Source organism: Bubalus kerabau, chromosome 10 (assembly GCF_029407905.1).
Source record: "Bubalus kerabau isolate K-KA32 ecotype Philippines breed swamp buffalo chromosome 10, PCC_UOA_SB_1v2, whole genome shotgun sequence".
In the NCBI taxonomy this organism is placed as follows: domain Eukaryota; kingdom Metazoa; phylum Chordata; class Mammalia; order Artiodactyla; family Bovidae; genus Bubalus; species Bubalus kerabau.
In genome coordinates, this window is record NC_073633.1 from 42181275 (window position 1) to 42200844 (window position 19570).

At 58.1% G+C, this 19570-nt stretch overlaps 1 protein-coding gene across 1 annotated transcript in view; it reads right to left on the reverse strand.

Moving 5' to 3' along the window:
* The window catches only part of SPTBN5 (spectrin beta, non-erythrocytic 5), a 50074-nt gene that overhangs the window by 2485 nt on the left and 28019 nt on the right, over positions 1 to 19570 (reverse strand). Inside the window, exons 31-63 of the mRNA XM_055539002.1 lie at positions 19284 to 19463; positions 17709 to 17903; positions 17403 to 17552; positions 17087 to 17191; positions 16500 to 16667; positions 15830 to 15979; positions 15494 to 15685; positions 15203 to 15298; positions 13712 to 13827; positions 13514 to 13628; positions 12649 to 12762; positions 12333 to 12454; positions 11930 to 12092; positions 11506 to 11694; positions 11161 to 11238; positions 10690 to 10862; positions 8274 to 8364; positions 7991 to 8137; positions 6947 to 7084; positions 6612 to 6874; positions 6261 to 6447; positions 5826 to 6038; positions 5162 to 5358; positions 4847 to 5051; positions 4416 to 4610; positions 3337 to 3492; positions 2905 to 3122; positions 2576 to 2765; positions 2176 to 2352; positions 1924 to 2028; positions 1450 to 1608; positions 1219 to 1290; positions 666 to 757 (exon numbers count right to left, since the gene is read on the reverse strand). Coding sequence (XP_055394977.1) covers positions 666 to 757; positions 1219 to 1290; positions 1450 to 1608; positions 1924 to 2028; positions 2176 to 2352; positions 2576 to 2765; positions 2905 to 3122; positions 3337 to 3492; positions 4416 to 4610; positions 4847 to 5051; positions 5162 to 5358; positions 5826 to 6038; positions 6261 to 6447; positions 6612 to 6874; positions 6947 to 7084; positions 7991 to 8137; positions 8274 to 8364; positions 10690 to 10862; positions 11161 to 11238; positions 11506 to 11694; positions 11930 to 12092; positions 12333 to 12454; positions 12649 to 12762; positions 13514 to 13628; positions 13712 to 13827; positions 15203 to 15298; positions 15494 to 15685; positions 15830 to 15979; positions 16500 to 16667; positions 17087 to 17191; positions 17403 to 17552; positions 17709 to 17903; positions 19284 to 19463 — 5111 coding nt within the window. The remainder of the gene's footprint in view (positions 1 to 665; positions 758 to 1218; positions 1291 to 1449; positions 1609 to 1923; positions 2029 to 2175; positions 2353 to 2575; positions 2766 to 2904; positions 3123 to 3336; positions 3493 to 4415; positions 4611 to 4846; positions 5052 to 5161; positions 5359 to 5825; positions 6039 to 6260; positions 6448 to 6611; positions 6875 to 6946; positions 7085 to 7990; positions 8138 to 8273; positions 8365 to 10689; positions 10863 to 11160; positions 11239 to 11505; positions 11695 to 11929; positions 12093 to 12332; positions 12455 to 12648; positions 12763 to 13513; positions 13629 to 13711; positions 13828 to 15202; positions 15299 to 15493; positions 15686 to 15829; positions 15980 to 16499; positions 16668 to 17086; positions 17192 to 17402; positions 17553 to 17708; positions 17904 to 19283; positions 19464 to 19570) is intronic.

Below are 19570 nucleotides of genomic sequence, written 5' to 3' on the forward strand. Positions count from 1 at the left end.
CCAGCTCTTAAGGGAAGAAGCCTACAACAACTAGAACTGTCTTTGGCATATGCTGGGGACAATAATGAAGAATCATCCCTCTGGGAATCAAGTGAGATGGGGTTCAGGGCAGACTCTAGTCTCAACAGAATCGCTGGAGTACAGACCATGGGAAATGGGCAATCCCATCACAGAGGAAGAAGAGACAGGAGGGCTAAAGTTGTCCCCAGGCCCTCTTCGGACTCCAGATTTAGGACTGAAAACTAGTTCCACTGCTGTAGTTTGAGTCCCCTGAGACACTTCTGCCTTTGGTCAGCCTGGTTGGCTGAAAGAACTGCAGCTTGGAAGTCTATAGTGATTGCCACTGACACATGAGGAATTGGGGGCCTAATGTAACTATAGGCTTTTTTCTCATTGATGCAAGGACCTAATATTGGAATATTCTCTTATGCTGCAAGTACAATGAAGGCAGAGGCCATATCGATGTATTTGCCATTATATGTTGGGCTCTCCTCATAACACCAGCCACATAATAACCATTTAATAAATATTTGTGAAAAAATGAAAAAAAAAAAAATCTGCCTTCCACGTGTGTGGGGACCCCTGCCTCCAGCCCCCTCAGCTGCTCCCGGAGGCCGTGCCTGTCCCAGGCCCAGCCTGGGTCTCTACCCCGACAGGGCCCTCACCTTAAGGAAAAAGTGTGTTTTCCATCATGGTGATCTCCCGGCTTCTCACGCTGCACTCCTACGAGGTCGAGGGAGGCTGTAGAAGCCGTGTTCTGAGGAGAGATTGTGTGTGTGTGTGGGGTGTCACTGTCTCTGCTTTTCCCTGGGGGCCCTTCTTTGTCCTCTGCCCACCCACCCACGCTCCTCCTGGAGCAGGCTCAGCTGCCCCCCAGGGTCCCAGGGCAGCCATGCGGCAGGCTCAGGCTGGGCCGTGGAGGGAGGTGGTGAGGCCACAGCAGCCTCACCGGAACCTGAGTGTGTGTCCAGAGGCTCCCAGGGAGGGAACTGGACTGGACCATGGTGCCCACGGGCAAGGGGGAGCGGGGGGTCGTCCAGGGAAACCAGAGGGAGGAGGAAGGGCCCGCCCCCTGCTGGGTGAGGACAGAAACTGCCACGTGGTCCGGAGGAGCCAGACGGTCCTAAGTTGGGGGAGGTGGGCACCAGCCCCCTGGCCCTCAGCCCTTGCGTGGCTCTTGCAGGGCAGCTGCTGCAGAAGCAATCTCTGGGTACTCACCTGCCTTCTCCCAGGCAGGAGCTGCTGCTTAAGTTCCAAAATTCCCTCCGTGGTGGGGGCACCCTTTGCATCCTGAAAATGCAAGAAGGGGCCTGGGAAACATCAAGACCAGCACAGACGATGGGTCCCCCTCTGGAAAGTGGATGAGGCACCTAACCGTCTCTGACCTCCTCATCCCTGGAGACAGACCCCCTGGTGTTTCAGTGCTGGCTCAGGCTGTGGACTCCTTACCCCCAGGGTCCCCGCTGTGCACTCCAGGGAGACGGTGGTGAAGCGTATGCAAGACTCAATGGGGACAGATGGCTGCTGGTCCCCCGTCTCAGTCAGCTGTGCTCTGGGCCACCAGCTTCTCAAGGGTTTCAGCCCCTTCACCTGCTGCTTCTGTTCCACCTTGGGGAGGGGAGCAGCCAGATGAGTCAGACCAGGCTCTGGGGGCTCCACGCCCCAGCCTCTCCTCCCCACATCCCTCCCACCCAGACAGAGCGCCTGTCTCCTCACTGTTCTTCATCTCTTCAAGCTCAGAAGTCCACACTGTGCACCAGCCCACCCAGATGTGGGGTGACAGGACCTTGCAGCTGGCAAGGGAAAGAACAGGGCTTTCCCCAAGGCTCAAATACTGGCTCAGTGCCTGGGGGGATCCCAACCCTCAGGCTGAGACAGGACACCCCTGTCTCCCAGTGCCCCCTCACCCCAGCCTCTGCTCACCTCTGCCTCCTGCTGCAGCCGGGCAAACTTTTCTTCCTGGGAGGCCAGCAGCTTCTCTAAGTCCTTGTGTCTGCAGAGCAGCAACTCCACATCAGACAGGGAGTGCTGGGGAGAAGCAAGCCAGGGTGAGGCCCCACCCATGGGGGTGCAGAGAGCTGGTCCCTCAAAACCGGCCCTGGGGGCCAGGGAGAGGAACAGCAGGCTGTAGCTGCCAGACGGTGTGGCCAGCTAAGGGGCAGGGCTTTGGCTCACCCCGCAGTTGGGGTCCAGCAGGAGGCCCTCCCGGCAGGCCAGCCAGGTCTCGGCCTGGTCCAGCTCTTGCCGCAGCTTCTGTAGATGCCAGCTATCCTCACAGCGTTCCCGGCGCAGGGCCCAGGCCTCTCTGAGTGCCCACAGCTGCCTGTCCAGATCCTGCAGACACCCAGTTACCTGGTGGGAGAGGGTGTTGTGGGTGAGATGCCTACAGGGTGGGGCCAGGCTGGAGTGCCCAGCAGAAGTGTTGAGGGAAGACCGTGAGGTCCAGACCCTCCTGGTCTCTGCCCCACTCTCCCTGCCCACTGCCTGGCCTTCTCCTCCTGCTCAGGGATTCCGAGGCCTGGGGTAATGAGGCTGTGTGCTCAGCTCAGCTTCAGACCCGTAGCCATGCTCGCACCTCCAGGGACATGCAGTGGCCACTGTCCACCAGCTGCTGCCCTTCCTGCTGTACGTTCTGGGCTTGAAGGCAGTACTCTTTGATTTCTCTCCCCAGCTCCTCATGCAGTGCCAGGAGGCCCTCGGCCCGAGCTATATCCCCAGCCAGCTCCTCTGAGGACACCAGGGCCTGCTTCTCCATGGCCCATGCTCTGCAGGGTGAGGAGGGGAAGCTGCTGTCAGGGCCAGGGGTGCAGACTGGGGTTGGGGGCAGGGCATGAGCTGTACCAGGGGATGAGGTGACCCCCACCCTGCAGGGCAGAGTTGAGCCAATGACCGGATGCCACCTACAGCAATTCCCGACAGCGTCCGAGGAAGGCGTGGCCCTCGGCAGCCTTCTCCAGCTGCCGATCTTGCTCTTGGACCTTTGCATTCAGGGTGGCCCAGGCCTCCTGCACCCCGGCCAGCTGCTTGGCCAGGCCCTCCTGAGCTGCAGGGTGGAGCTGGCCCAGGCGGCAGGCCTCCGTCTGCACCTGTGCCACCTCCTTCTCCATCGCTGCCAGTTCCCTCTGCCACCAGAACACAAAATCAGCCTCATCCCCCCATAACCCGATGACCACTCCTCTTCAGGAAGCACCCATCTTCTCTGAGGAGTCAGGCTCTGCTTCCGGATGGACAGCTCCCTGACCTGAGCAAGCAGGCCCTCCCTTCCCTTCCCAACTCTGGGGTCCCCCTACACAGGGAAAGAGGTCAGGTGGGCAGGCCCTGGGGGTGGACCCTCACCTCCAGACATCTGTGCTGTTGCTGCAGAGTCTGCACTGATGACAGGCTTAGGTTGAAGGCATCTCTAGCTACCAGGGTGGCCTTCTTTTGCATCCGGGCCTGGAGCTCAGCTGCTACCTGCTCCAAGCCTCGGACCTCACGGGCGGCAGCTAGGTTCTGGGAGAAGAGGGAGGGACCCTGGGAAGAGCCAGGGTCCTCTCTCCCTGGAGACATGGCCTCCTGGGCCACTTTTTAAACAAGGAGGTCCATGGGGCTTGGTGATGCATTCATGACCACCGGGCACAGAAAATGTCCCAATATGGCCCCTGATCAATGACTGCATAATGTTACTGATGATGGGGTAGGGCCCTGGGGGCGTTCTGTGGGAACAGGGTCTTCAGTGCCCAGTTCATGAGCCAGGTTGGAGGACAGGGGACTAGGAATCAGGTGGGAATGAGTCCATGGTGGGGAGGAGGGTGGTTTGGGGGATCTGGCTGAGATGAAGAGGGTTGTCTTAGGAGTCTGCCCAGCCAGGACCCTGAGTGACAGCATCGCCAGGATGCGGGCTCTGTCAGGGCCTCGGGGACCCGGGCTGCCTCCCTAGAAACCACCAGCTGTGCCTGAGAGCGAAGGCTATGGAGGAGCGCTGAGATTTCCTTGGCACCCAAATCCGCTCAGAACGTTTAGATAAGGAGAGGGAAGGGGTGGCGAAATCTTGCCCAGTTAGTCTGTGTCTTAATAAACCTGAAGTCTGCGCTTGGAGGGAGCTTAGAGGGGGTCAAGAGCTGGCCAGACAGGCTTCCTGTTTCTCCTTGGAGGTATGAACTATACCAGGAAGAACCAAATCAGTGGAGAAACTCAGAGAGGGCTGAAGGTGGAAGACTGAGACTTGATCTGCTTGGCACTAGGAGTTAGAGGCATGCGCACACATGCGTGCACACACACACAGAATTACAGGCAGCCACCTCCCTCCACACACAGATAGACATGCACACACACACCTGGGGTGGCCGCCTGGCCCTGGCCCTTGCCCTGGCCCAGGAAGAAGGCACAGATGTCCCTGCCCCTTGTCTGCCCCGACCGGGCCCAGGGGCACCTACCTGTGTGCGGGCTTTCACTGCCTGATCCAGCCTCTCCCAAGAGGCCTCAATGCGACTCCTCTGTGCTTGAGTTTGGGGAGAGCACCTGGGTGCTGCCCGTTCCAGGGAGCCTGCCCGCTCCCTCAGGGCCTGCACCCTAGCCTGCCCCAGGCTCTGGACATCCTTCCTGAAAGCATCGAACTTCTCTTCCAGCAGCTGCAGGGTACAGGACCAGGGAGGTCAGTCTGGAGGTGGTGTCCAGCAGCCCTCAAAGCTGACGAAGGGCTTGGCATTATCCGCCACTTCTGATATCCCTCGGCCCTGCCCTTAGAACTGCTGGGGGTCCTCCCAGAGCCCAGAGACCCCTCACTTCCCATGTGCCTCCCAACCCCACTCTGCCCTTGCGAGCCACTCAATCTCCTCTCCTCCAGGTTCGCTCAGGAGTGACTCACCTTGACAGCCTCTAGGTCCTGCCCGTAGTCCTGGGACTCGGCAGTGGCCACTTTGCTGGCCAGCCAGGCGTCCAGGAGCAGGGCTTCCCGCTCCAGCTGGTGGAGCTGCAGCTGCTCCTTCAGGCCTTGCCCCCTGCTCTCCGCTCTCTGCAGCAGCCCTGAGTGGGTGTCCCTCACCGCATGCATCTGGGCAAGCACCTTGGGGCTGCAGCAGGAAGGACAAGCCCCCTGGAGCTCTTAGGCCTCACATCTCCTTACGGGGGGCCCCTCCCTGCTCCTCCCTGCTCCTCCCTCCTGGGCCTGGCTCCAGCGCACCTTTCTGGGTTCTGCCTGCTCTCAAGGAGGGCTGCTGTCTGCTGCAGCCTCTCAATGCGCGTGGTAAATCCCTCCAGGTCCCTCCTGGTGGCCTCCAGCTGCCGCAGGAAGGCCTGCGTGGCCTCGGCACTCTGGCCCATATCCTCGATGTCCAGGCCACTGCCCCGATCTTCCAGCCAGGATTCTGCCTCCAGGAGCTGGGGTGACAGTACAGTTTTCCCTAGGTGGTGCCCTCCAGGACTCACATCTTTGAGTTCATGGCCTCAGGAATTAGAGCGGTGAGTGGTTCCCAGCCTGGCTGATCAGAATCATCAGAGAGCTTGAACAACTCGCTCTGCCTCTCTCTCACCCCGTAAGATTCTGATTTGGTCTGGAATGGAGCTGAGTGTCAGCACTGCTTCCAAGTTCCAGGTGATACAGATGTAGAGCCTTGGTTGAGAATCGCTGGTTTAGACAAAATAGCAAAACCAAACCAAACCAAAGCCAGTGGGCTCATTTTCTGGCAAACATGCTGAAGGAAGACCTCAGGGTCAGGAGACCACTTAATGGAGGGGACAGAAAATGCACAGAGAGCCTGGAGCCCCACCTGGGGGTGACCTTCCAGGCCTGCCTACACTCTGGGTGCCCTCATGCCCACCCTCTCGTGCCCCGCAGCACCCCTTACCTCCGTCAGGAAGTACTGGGCCTCCTGAGCCTGCTGTAACCGCCGACGCCTCTGTGCAGCCTCTGCCCGCAAGCGGCCCATGGCGTCCTCCAGCTGCTGCACTCGGGCAGCCACATCGCAGGCCGCAAAGTGCCCAGCCTGTACCAGCTTGTGCCCTGTGCCCACCACCGCCCGGGTTAGAGCCTCGTGGCTACTCATCTCACTCTCCAGGCTCTGTGGAGTCAGAAGAAGATGGCATGGGACATGCTCCTGGGTGCTCCTTGGGGGACCTGGGAGTTATGTCCGAAGCCCAGTGGGACCCCACAGATTCCCCCAGACAGAACCCTGCCTCCTGACCAACAAAGAATCCTAGGACCCCCAGAACCTCCAGGAGGCAGAAGCTCCCAGAACCAGAGGCGACTGTGGGCAGCCCTGCCTGTCCTGCTAGGCCCACACCTGGTGCTTCTCCTGCAGGTGCCGCAGGGCACTCAGGCTCTGGCCACAGTCCAGGGCGGCCACCAGGAGCAGCTTCTCCTGTACCCAGGCCATCTCCTCGTCTGCATCCCTGAAGAACTGCAGCAGCAGGCTCCGGGCCTCCAGGGCTGTCCTGCGCTCCTGCAGGGGCGCCCGCAGGCTCTCGAACCTGCAGCAGTGGAGGGCGGGCCCGCGGCAGGCGGGACCCCGGTTGTCAGGATCCGGGGCCAGACTGTGACCTGCACATCACTCACCCGCTCTGTGTCCCTCGCCATGGGCTGGGCAGGCCCTGAGAAGCTGGGCTGGGGGACAGGGAGGAGGGGTGGGTGTTACCTCTGAAGCAGCCGCTGGGCCTGTTCTTCCACGTCTCGGGCCAGGCAGTGACCTTCCTGGACACAGGCCTGGGCCTGGGCTTGGCTCAGCAGGGCCTGTGCCCGCCTGACCTGCCTGTCCACTGCTGCCTCCAGCTCCCCCTGATCCCCCAGGAGCTCGTCCAGCCCAGGCTGGTCCTGGCCCTCGATGGGGACTCTCAGCTTGAGCTCCACAGGCTCCAGCCAGCTCTCCAGTTCCTCCATGCTCCGTCGCAGACGCAGGGCCTGGGGCAGAATGTGAGTGTGAGGAGGAGAGGCCGAGAGCTGTACCCAGCCCGCTCCGCCACACAGCCTTACCTCACGGGCCTCCTGTAGCTTGGCTGCCCTCCTCTGGCTCTGGGCCTGCAGCTCCTCCCAGAGCTTTCTCAGCTCCTGCAGCCGCTCCTGGATGGTCTCTGAGGCCGAGTGGCCATCCTGCAGCAGCCTCTGCCCCTCCTACAGCCACAATATAGAACACGCCTCGTGGACTCAGGACTGCTGGTCTCAGGGCTCTGGGGTTGCCTTCAGCCGCCAGTCCCACCACTTCAGAGTCTGAGTGCTAGCTGTGTGATCTCGGGCAAATTCCTTAACCTCTCTGAGCTCATTTCTCTTATCCATATAATAGTGATAATAATGGATATTTTGTTTAAATGGGATCAAACATTTCAGACACTTGGCAGGGCACTTTATATCAGAGGAAGGCAGTCTGGGACCAGAGCGTGCCCTTTGTAGGTGGAAGAGGGTAAATTTAAAAGGTGCAACGCTTTGACTCGGAGAAGGCAATGACACCCCACCCCAGTACTCTTGCCTGGCAAATCCCATGGACGGAGGAGCCTGGTAGGCTGCAGTCCATGGGGTCGCTAGGAGTTGGACATGACTGAGCAACTTCACTTTCACTTTTCACTTTCATGCATTGGAGAAGGAAATGGCAACCCACTCCAGTGTTCTTGCCTGGAGAATCCCAGGGACGGGGGAGCCTGGTGGGCTGCTGTCTCTGGGGTCGCACAGAGTCGGACATGACTGAAGCTACTTAGCAACAGCAGCAGCATGCTTTGACTCCTACACCCACAGGACAGCTGGCCGTGCCCTGATTCTCTGTCCTCTGACATCTTTCCAAGAGTTTTAAAAACTATCACACCAAAACACAGTCCTTAAAATTCTTGAAAAGGCAATATTTTTGGAGAGGTGGGTGCCCCAGGGAAGCCACTGTGTTTCACTACCCGTTGGTGCCTTGCATGGCATCTGTATACAATGCACTCGAAGGTCGGCCACCCCAGCTGTGACTCAGGGCCAGCTGCCAGGGCTCTGTGGGGTCAGCTCCTTCTCTGGCCTGTAGTCAGTCCCTGGCGCCCAGGGCCTCACCATCTGCAGCCTCTGTTGGTGGTGTGCACGGGTGTCCAGCTCCGCCTGGAGATGCTGTTGTTGCCGCAACTGGGCCTGCAGGTCCACTGGGTCCCACCAGCCCTCTTCCAGGGCCACCAGGTTCTTCTCCCTCAGCCAGGCGGCCATCTGGGCACACAGGGAGGACGAGGCTCTGCTGCCTAGGGCTTTCCTCCTCTCTAACCCCTGGGATGTCCTGAAGAAGGGTGGCTTTCTCCTGGGCAAGCCCTTCCCCTCATCACAGCCACTCCCCACCATGGCCCACCTCACAGGAGTCCTGCAGGAAAGACTGCAGTTGCCTGAGCTCCTCCAGCTGGCGGCAACGGGTCCTGGCTCGCTCCAGGAGTGCCTCTTTCCTGCAGAACGAGGGTCTCAGGGGCCTCGGGTCTGCTTGCTGGGACCTGGAGCTGCTACACGTGTGTGTATGTGCACGCGTGCACACACACATGCACAAGTGTGCTCTTCCAATTCAGGACAGCCCTTTTCCCCAATTTTTAAAAACTGATTTTTTTAAATTGGAGGATAATAGCTTTACAATGTTAGTTTCTGCTGTACTTGAATGTTGTATGTATACATGCATGTATGTATACATGTGTATGCATATATCCCCTCCCTCTTGAGCCTCCTTCCCATTTCCCAACCCCAGCCCGCTAGGTCATCACAGGGCACTGAGCTGAGCTCCCTGTGCTTTCCAGAAGCTTCCCACTAGCTCTCTACGTTACACATGGTGGTGTATATATGTCAACGCTACTCTCTCCGTTTGTCCTAGCCTTGCCTTCCCTCCCCGTGTCCACTAGGCCCTTCTATATGTCTGTGTCTCTATTCCTGCCCTGAAAATAGGTTCATAAGTATGCATTAATACATGATATTTTTCTTTTTCTGACTTACTTCACTCTGACTCTAGGTCCATCCAGTTTTATTACTTTTTATGGCTGAGCAATGTTCCACTGTATATATATGTACCACACCTTCTCAATCCATTCATCTGTTGATGGACGTTCAGGTTGCTTCCATACCAGGACAGCCTTTCTTGTGTATCAATTTACCCTGACTCTGGGATTTCCTTTAAAATTTAGAGACACGCTCTACTTCCCCTTATTAATGCTATGAGCTGAATCGTGTCCTCCAGACTCCTATGTTGAAGTCCTAATCCCCAGTACCTCAGAATATGACTGTCTTGGAAGAAAGGCCTTTAAAGAAGTAATTAAATTATACAAGGTCATTTGTATACGACACCAACATGACTGGTGTCCTTATAAGAAGAGATTAGGACACAGACATTTACAGAGTGTGTGATGACAAGAGGAGGCCTCAGGAGAAAGCAGCGCTGCCAGTGTCTTAATCTTGGATTTCTGGCCTCTGGAAATGTAACCAAATTTCTGTTGTTCAGGCCTCTAGTCTGTGGTATTTTGTTATGGCAGCCTCACAAACTAATCCAGTGTCTAAACCACTTTTTGATCATATACTGCTATTAGTAAGAATGTTTTGGTATGTATTTGTATGGGTGCATATGTGTGTGTGTGTGTGCGCACACACACACACATATACATGCTGATTCATAAATGTGTACACCCCTGGACCAATATAGTAAGTCCATTACCATATGAACAAAAATAGCAGTTAGGAATGAGATCTATTAGAGAGATAGGAAAAGAAGTTCTAATACCCCCAGTCACCCCACCAGGGTCCATACATGCCTCCCACCAGCAGAGTCCCCATGCTGGTGTGAGTGTGAACCCTTGTTTCTTCCTGCTGGGGTTGCCAAAAGGTGTAAGGGGGATAGGAGAGATGTAGAGAATCTCGGTGGAATGAAAACAGCCCCCTAGAGGATGCGGAAGACTTAAAGGGAGGGGTTTGGGTGGCACTGCCCTGGGGGGTGCAGGTGGGCCTGCCGGGAACCATCCAAGGAGACTGGGGGCGAGTGTTGACAGAGACCAGCAAACCAATATTTTCCATCTGTCAGTCAACGACCTTGGGTACCCAGGTGAGGTCCATGTGCAGGGGAGAGGAGGGGAGAGGTCACAAGCGCAGGAACCACAACACTGTGGGCCCTAGTGGGCTCTTTGGGAAGGATGGAGACCCCTGCTGATCTGGGATCCAGCTTTTTCCAAATCTGCCTTGGTCTAAAGTCTGAGGGGCTGGACAGGCTGCTGAACCATATAGACTCTTATGAGGAAAACAAGCAGAGATTGGAGCCTCATAGCCATGTAGGCTTCAGTTACGCGGGCATAAGAAATCCGCCAACCTGCCTGCGTGCCAGGACATCAAGGGTCCCTTCCCCATCCTGAGCACAACCCTGAGAGGCGGTATTGTTATCCCCTCACTGTAGACAGGAGACTAGTAAGGAATGGGTTCCAAGACCCACCATGAGCGGGCTGCACAGAAACTCAGCAGTGTCTGGCTCGCTGCTGCGCTCCGTGTGGCCTCTTCGTGAGGTTGCCTCTCTCTTAGTTTCTCAAGCCTGTGCTTCTTTGTAAAAGTCACCTTTATCTCAGCAGACTGACCGTGTGCTGTTTGATTCCATAACAGGCTGACACATTGCAGGGTCGGGACAATGGGGCCCCGACATTTGAATTCAGCCCTTGGGAAAGGCTGGGGGAGCCCAGGCTAAGGGCACGGGAAGAGCCTGATGCCTGTGCCAGCCCACCAACCACAGCCCCTTCAGCCAGGGCCAGAGGTACCTCAGAAGCATGGCCTGGCACCGACTCAGCATGCCCTGGGCCTCGGGGTTTCCGCCCTGGAGCAGGCTGTGGCTGGCGGCTTCCAGTGCGCTCATCTTCTCCGCCTGAGCCTCCAGGTCCTGCTCACGCACCCTGTGCTTCCACAGCAGGGTCTCCACGTTGGCCAAGCAGTCCTGGGAGGCGATACTGTCTACAGGGCTGCCCTCCCAGTCCCCAGCTACCTGCTTTCCTATCAAACACATCCCCCCAGTCCCTCCAGGCTATATCTGACTTTAGATTCTCAACCAGGAAAGGTATGAGGGAGAGGGGTCAAGTGTTAGAATTTCCAGGGCTTGAGGGCTGGGAGCTGCCCTTGGACTGGAAATCTCAGGCAGCAGTGGCTGGTTTGATCCCTAATCTCAGGCAGCAGTGGCTGGTTTGATCCCTAACGCTGCTCTGGCAAACCCTCCCTCACTCCTGCTGGGCACCTACCCCCAGACCTTCACTGGCTGGGCAGGCTTCCAGGCTGGAGAGCCAACTTTCCATCTGCTCCACAGAGCTCAGAACCCACTGTCGAGAAAGGAAAAGGCAGGAGAAAGTGAGTAGAGGGTCCAGTCACGGCAGGTAGGGTGACTCTGTGGGTGGCCCAGTGGGAAGCCAGGACTGGGGCCTGGCTCAACAGAAGGGGTCACAGCAGGCAAGGTTTGCAGTGGGTGAGGTGAGTGGTGGGTGGTGGGAAAGGCCCCTGGCACAGCAGCCTCTCTGGCTTTGGCTTTGACCAGGGGCAGTGGGTTTAGTACACACACCAGTGGTGGGAGTGGGATGGAGGCTGCCTACCTGTAGTTCCAGGGCCTGATGCAGGTGGAGCTGGTGCGCATGCCAGGCCCCTTCCAGGCTGTTCAGCTCCTGATTAAAATCAGCCAGGGCCTGGCGAATGTTGGGGGTGGATGGGTGCCCCGCAGCAAGCAGTTGCTGCCCTGTGCTCCGGGCCAGGCTGATGCTGTCCATTCGGGAATCTAGCTCAGCCTGTAAGAGGACTGGGCTCAGATCCCAGAGGCTGAGGCTCCCTGAGTGGGAGGGAAGAGGGCCAAGGGGAAGGAGGAGAGGTGGGGAAGACAATTGAGGGGGCAGGATGGACGAGGGGAAAGGCAGAGGCAGCCAACACAGAAAGAACCCAAGACAAAATTGTGGTCACAATAAGGGGGAGGAGGCCAGAGAGGAGAAGAGATCCGGGAAAGGCCCCAGGGTCTGGGCCGCTCACTTTGAGTTCCTGGTGTTCCTCCAACATGTGCTGGACCTCCGCGAGGCTGCCGGGGCTTCTCCGGGAGTCCAGCTGAGCTCGCAGCCTCTGGGCCCAGACCAGCAGTTCCCGCAGCACTGCCTGCAGCTCCTGAGCTTGGTGCAAGGCGTCCAGCGACTCCTTCCTGCCCACAGGACCCATCAGCTAGTCCCAGAGCCTCCCAGCCCTTTTGCCCCCGTGCCCACCAGTGCTTCTGTCCCCGAAACGCTTCAGCCAGAAAAAGGCTGAAGGGTTGGGAATTAATAGGCTGGCGATACCGATTGTTATTAAGGGCAGAGAAGGACTCTTAGGGGAAGGCTGGGGATTGAGACGCTGCAGGGGCTGGCTCAGCAAGAGGTGCGGGAAAGAGACCCGAGGTTTGTACCACTTCTGGATCCTGCTCTGGAGCTGCCGCCAGCTGTCCATCATCTCCTGCTGCTGGTGGCTGAGGCTGTGGGCCACCTCAGGGCTTCTCTGGAAGACTCGGCCTGCTTCACGCTCTAGAGGCTGTGCAGGAAGCCAGGGTCAGGGGCTGGGGCCAGGAGGCAGGGGGCGCTCAAGGGAGCCCAGCCTGCATCTGAGAGGACCTGGCTGTCTCTTGAGGTCCTGACAGCTCACCCCTCCCCCCAGCCATGGTGCCCAAGGTCCTTTGGATGCTGTACCCTGGGCCTGGGCCCTCCCCCAACTCCCCAGCTGCACACCTCCACCTGGGCCTGGAGGAGGCCCATTTCCTGCTCCAGCTCCTTGTGTTTCTGCTTCAGCCTCTGCACACTGTCCAGATCTTTCCCACAGTCCAGGGCCTGGACCAGGGCGGCCTGGGGAGGAAGGGGGCATTACTATTGGCCTTTGCTCCAGCTCCTCCCTAGTGGCAGAGGGGTCGCTGGCCACAGCGTTTCTGTGTGGAAAGCAAGCGGCCAGCCTGATTCCCTTCTCAGTGCCTGGCATGGGCTGGAGCAGGCCGCTGGCCCTGACCAGGTGTCCTTCCTGCTGTGAAGGAGGAAGGTTTCCAGGAGGCACTTGGGTCTGGAGGTTCCCCAGCGGCAAGAACCTCTATGGTGTGGAGCCTCCACATGCACTCTCACTTGACCCTCATTCCTTTGCAGGGAACCGAGACAGACCAGCCTGGCTGTGTAGGAACCAGATGGGCAGTAAGAACAGATCTCTCTGCATGCCCAGAACAGGGCACCACCTTTTTAACACGGTGCTTCTCAGGCTGTGTACAATTTTCCCGCTTCTGCCAGCGTCTTGGCCAGGCGCCCATGCGTCAGCTGACACATAGCCCAGCAAACCTCCTGTGGGTTCTGGCTTTGCTCAGGGACTTCAGAGGACACATGGGGAGGAGGGGTTGCTCCGGCCTCTGGACTCATGGGAGAAAGGAGGCAGGTGGGGCCAGCCTCCGAGAAGCAAATCGGGGCTTCTAGGTCCAGAGTTGACTCTAAGAGCCCCTGGCAGACCCACTGATGGCCCCCTAGTGGGACCTGCCTCCAAGTACCCAGCTGAAGAGGAGAGGTGGGCCACGGGTGGGAGGCACGGTCCCCTGGCTTCGTCAGCTCCTCCACTGCTTACCTTCTTCCTGACCTGCTGAGTGATGTCATCAAGCTTTTGGGACAATGTGTGTATCTCCAGGGCCACTTCGAGCTGCTGCTGGTATCTGAGCAGGTTGCCATGGAAACTGTTCCACCTGAGGGAGAGGGTGTAAGGCTGAGTCTGGGTTGGACCCTCAGCCCCTCTCCCAGCCCCACTGCTTCTGGCTCTGGGACCGGCCTGCTGTTGAGCTGCTGTTGCCGCTGCCTGATGGTCTTGAGTTGCTCCGTGTCCTGAGTCTTGAGCTGCGGTGAGAAGTCACTGATGCTTCTGATGCGGGCATCAACCACCGTGTCCTGTGGGGTATAGGGTGTGGGCATTGGTGGCACCAGCTGAGCCCCTTCTTTGTGCTGCAATCCCTACTTGGAGGGTCTGCTTGGGCCCGAGAGAGCGTGAGGAACAGTGTGTTTGGTGGTAGCTGCTTCCTCTGTGTGGTCATCCCATCCCATGCCTGGTGCACTGAGCGAGATACTCTTGGGGCAGGAAGCCCAGGGAAGGCTCACTGGGAGGATAGGCATGCATTGGTGAGCATAAGCTTTTAAAGTGAAAATGCATCTTCTCAGGATAAGAAAAGCCAAGTAAGGGCCTGAATGAAACAGTGAGCACCAGTCTCCTTAGGTTAGGGTGTCCCTGTCCCTGGGAGTCACCAGGCTGAGAATGCCACTGTGGAGCTCATGGCCACAAGGGGAGAGGATCCTCAACAGTGGGAGGGCTGCAGGTGTCCTGCCCCAGGGACAGCACCTTGCATTGGTCTACATTTCCAAAGCACTTCCCAAGAGGTGTCTCATGTGAGGTGAGAAGGGAAGGGGTGTTCTCTCACAGAAGCCAAAGCAGAGCTCAGAGACCGACATGGTGAATTTATGGCGGAGCCAGGACTCAAGCCCAGCTCAAGTCTATCTAGCACTCTTTCTACTACAGCATCTGGAACAGCAGTGGCTGTGAAATCCTACTGGTCAAGGCTCTTAGATTGAAACACTACAGCCTTTTACAAAGGCATATACTTCATTCAGGGGGTGAGGTTAGCAAGTCTGGGCTCTTAATACATGATTGTGAATACACTTGGCTAATTTCTACACCACCTGAGAGAAACTGATTTTGGTGGTGTGTATGAGGGGGTTGGGGAGGAGATGTTGAGTTGGTTGATGAGGAGGGTTCTGAGCCCCTGAAGTTTATTGATTAGCCACTACATCCAACCATACATGCATTCATTTAAAATTTTTTGGGGGAAATAATCATAGGTGCACAGGAAATTGCACCATGTATAATGAAGGCCCGTGTACCCTTCCCCCAGCTTCCCCTGATGGTAACAGCTTATGTAACTGTAGTGCAAAATGAAAACCAGGGCAATGACTGGTATAACTACTAACTAAACTACAGATTTTATTCAGAGTTCAGCAGTTTTTACTTGCACACATCTGTGTATGTGTGGGAAAGTATCGCTCTAGGCAGTTTTATCATATGTATAGATTCCTGTAACCACCACCATTCCTATATGCTCTCTTACCTATGAAGGAAGCAGTATCCCCACTTTAAAGATGAAGAAACTAAGACTCGGCAAGGTGAGGGAGCCTGTCTAAGCAAGCTCAGGTCGTAAGCACTGAGCTGACGAGGGCCCGCCTCTGGCTCCAGAGCCCACGCTGGGTCACTATTTCCTGATGCAGGGCACCTTACCCCGGCCCAGACTCCTCGGAGCTTGCGGAGCTGCCTGTGGAGCTGCTGGCAGTGCTCACGGTCCTGGCCCAGGTCGCTGACATTCACCATCACCTCCTGTGGGGGCCATGGGTTGGGAAGGCTGTACTCTGAGCACCCAGCCCTGGGGGCACCTAGCTCCCAGGCACGCAGCTGCTAGGGGCAGTGCTGGGGCAGGCGGTGACTTGGGGAACTTCCTGCCAGGGCTCCCTCCTCCATCTGCCAGCCCCACAGCCCCACTGCCAGCTCTGTCCCTACCCAGCAGGGTCTCACCATCTCCTGGATCCAGGCCTCGGCAGTGTCCACTCTCTGCAGGAACTCCAGGATGTTCCGCTTGTCCTCCAGGTCCTCGCCCCGGAGAGCCACTGCCTGCCTCAACTTCTCCCAGTGCTCCTGCAGCTCCCGCAGCCTCTGGGAGACCTCTCCCACCAGAGGGTGGCTATGTGCTAGGAGAGCCTTGCCCTCCTGGGGAGAGAGGGGAGATGCTGGTCGTCACTCTTCTTCCCGCTTTTTCTCCATCACAGGCTCCCCCTGCCTCAGACCTTTCCTCTTGGCCATCTTGGAGTCCTCACTGTGGGTCAGCGTGGGGGCTGAGGGCCTGGCTGTTACCTTGACAACAGAGGTTATGATTTCCTCATGGGCCTGGACCTCAGCCTCAAAGGCCTGGTGTTTCTGCAGGTGTCTCAACTTAGCTTTCAGGTCCCCAGAAGGGACTGGCTCGTTCAGCTGCTGGAGTTGCTCCTGGATCCAGTCCTTGGCCTGGTGGGGGTGGGGACGTGAGTCTCACAATGCTGATGGTCCACAGAGATGTCCCACACGCTTGCCCTCAGCTGTGCCCAGGCAGTGGACTGCTGGCCCGAGGGGAGGGCTGGGCAGTGCCTGGTAAATAAGATCCAGCAGTCTGGGCCCAGGAAGACAGCCCCAGCTCAGCTGGTCCCCCAGCTGCAGGAAGGGGCTGGGCAGGGACCTTGGGTGGGACCTCATTTTGGAGGTGAGGCTCGCTGGCCCCGGGACCCTGGACTGATCTGCTCCCTCCCAGTGCCTCTCTTTGCCCTGGGTCTGCAAGAGCTTAGGAAGCAGAGGGGTCTCCACACACAGGGTCTTCGAATCAAACGTCTAGGCTCCAGCATGGCCTCTCAGAAAGCCATTTAACTCTCCAAACTTCAGTGTCCTCATCACAGGGCTGTGGTGAGGCCTGAACAAGCTGCAAAGGTGGACGTCATCTGGAACTGGGAGATGTGGCCCGAGTGGATGGCACTGGGCTGGGGTGGTCTCTGACCTGGGTGGCGGCCCTGATGAAGGCAGCCAGCAGCAGGGAGGTGTGCAAGGCTTGTTGCCGACTCTCCACCAGTTCCTTCACCCGAGCCTGGCGCTCCAGCACTGTGCAAAGCAGGTCCTGTGCCCTGGGGCCTCCGAGCATCTTCACTTGCTCACACAGAGCTGCCTCCTGTGGGCAGAGTCAGGGGTCAGGGAGCAAAGCCTGCTGTTCTTCCACTCAGAGGCTGGCCCACAGGGAAGACCAGCTCTCGCGCTGCATGGCTCAGGGCTGGCTGGTCCTCCCAGCAAGCCAGAACCAGCCCTGGCTTTCACCAGACTGCCCCCCTTGGCTCCCCTATGACCGTGTGATATGGAGCCACGTGGTCCCTGTGTGCCTGCAGTGTGGTCCACTCTGTTCCAGGCCCTCCTCCTGAGCCACACATCCCATTCTGCTCAGTCAGCCCTGACCAGGGGCTCCTAGCCCCTCCAGGCCACCCCTGTACATCAGCGTTACTGTGGGTACACACCAAGCCCCCCACATCTCCCACTTAGAACTCCCTAAATTCCCAAACTGCCCCCATCCCACCTCTGACTCCCTGAATCCATTACCTTCTCCTCCTGTGCAGCCAGCACCTTCTGGAAGGTCTCATGCTTGCGGATTAACTGCTCTACCTCTTCCACCGAGCTCCCCAAGGCACTGGTTTTCAGGAGGACCTGTTTCAGTCCATGGAGAAGTCAGAGAGGCCACCAGGGATGGTTCAGACAGTCAGCCCCCACCCCCATTTGCAGCCATCTGGGCTGAGGCAGGGCACGGCCTCTGAGCTCCACATCAGGGCAAGAGCCAGGGTCCCAGGAAGCAAGAGAGTGAGCTGGGGAGAGGAGAGAAGAGGGAGCACTAGGCAGGCTCTGGGGTGAGGGCACCTGCCTCCCGGGCCTTCAGGGTCTCATCCAGGCGGCCACACTTCCTGAGGAAGAGCTGCTCCTGGCCCATGGCCTGCAGCCTCTCCTGCTTCTGCTCCCAGGCCTGGAATACCTGCTCCCGTTTGTCCCGCAGGGCTTGCAGCCCGTCCCGGACCTGAGGATGGGCACATGGGGAGCCTGCACTCCAGAAAGCTGCCTGCATGGGGCAGACGTGGGTCCCAAGGGGAAGCCTCTGGGGCAAGGGCACAGGGATCAGGTGCAGGCTCGGTTCAGGAAGGCTGGGGTGCGGCACTGGGAAAGGGGGGCCTACCTCCTTGATGCATGTCCCTGCAGCCAGAAGCGCCTGCTGGCCCAGCTGGGCGGCCTGCTGGTACAGCTCCTCCCGGGCCTCCAGCATGGCCCGAAGCTGTTGGTGGGCGCTGAGCCCACTCCCGGGCTCCTGGGAGCCTGCCTCCACTTGCAGCTCCTGCCACACGCTGGCCACCCAGGAGGTGTAGTCCCGCACCTGGATCCCAGGGAGATGGAGGGAGAGCTAGGCTGGGTGGCAGAGGACTGGGCTCTGAGCCACAACCACAGCCCGCCTGGAGTGCACGCACTGGAGTGGCCTGAGCTGTCCCGGGTCAGACCTCAGATGAGGCTCGTGAGGCCTGTGGTCACCTGGCTCCTCCGCTGTCATCCAACCCAGTTTTCCCAGGTCACTAAACTTGCACAAGGCCCAAGCCAGCCTCCTCCCGCCCTGCCTGGCACTTCTCTCCACCCTGGGTTTTCGCTGCCCCTCTTGCTTAGAAGTTCTTTTCCTCCCTTCCATCCCTTCCAAGTTTCCATGTTCATCAAGGGCCAAGGCTGCCTTTCCCTGTGGAGCCACCCCTGCCCCCTGACATCTCACTGCCTACCTTGTCCTCTGAATCTCTGGTTTTGTATTTATAAACGGTCTTCTGTTGATTTACATGCAAACACATGTTAGAGCTGGAGGAGCCTTAGATCCTAGTCCTGACAGCTCAGTGCACAAACGAAGCAGGGTAAATAGCACAACAAGTGCGCAGGAGATCGTAACCTCCAGGCGCTCACACACAGGGGTAACAAGCTGGGGTCAGGGCCTTGCTCAAGCCCACGCTGCTAGAAAGTGGCAGAGGTGGGCCTCTAAAGGTGGGCCTCAAGCCTTTTTGCTGTGTTAAAGTTTGAGTCTCCCAGTCTACCAGGTACTGGGACAGCGATGGCCAGGGCCCTCTGTCCCAATCTGACTCCCAAGGCTCGTCTCCCAGCTAGACAAGCTCCCTGATGGCAGTGATTCTGTCTTACATATGCTCTGTAACACCCCCTCTCCCCACCAACAGCTCCTAGCAGAGAGCTCAACACAGATGTTACAAGAGATGCTGGCTGATCCAGAGGTCGTCGTCTAGGACATTTGGGTCTCTAAGAGTCGGACACGACTGAGCGACTTCACTTTCACTTTTCACTTTCATGCACTGGAGAAGGAAATGGCAACCCACTCCAGTGTTCTTGCCTGGAGAATCCCAGGGTCGGCGGAGCCTGGTGGGCTGCCGTCTATGGGGTCGCACAGAGTCGGACATGACTGAAGCGACTTAGCAGCAGCAGCAGCAGCAGTTATGGGCTTCCCTGGGCTGTTTTCCCTCCTGAGCTCTGGCTGGTACCCCTATGTCCGGCTGCACTGTCACACACACGAGCTGGTGTCAACCCAAAACTAAGGAGTCACTGTTGCACCCCCATACTCAGCCCTCTGGCAGACACCAGCATGTGCCCAGGGCTCCTTCTTGTGGTCACATCTGTTTTGCTTCCAGAGTTGAAGGGCCTCATTAATGCATGCACACTCACAGCATCACACACATACACACACACACAGCCCTGGGGAAGGAAGAACCCTCACCGCCATGTGGAAGCGGGCCAGGAGCCATGCCCGCTTGAGCTGGGCCCGGCGCTGCTCTGCTCGGAGCTTCAGGGTCTCCCAGGCCTGCACCAGGGCCTGCTGCCTCTGCTGTACTGCATGGGCCTGCGGCCCGGGCCCTAGCTTCTGCACCGTGCCTCCCATCTTCAGCAACTCCTGCAGCTGGGAGCAGGGTGGGGATAAGAGGGAAGGGTTGTGTCCTCCTAGAGGTGAAGGGCCTGCCCTGTCCCACAGCTCCCTCTGGGGTCCTGCCCTTGGAGTGCAGTGGG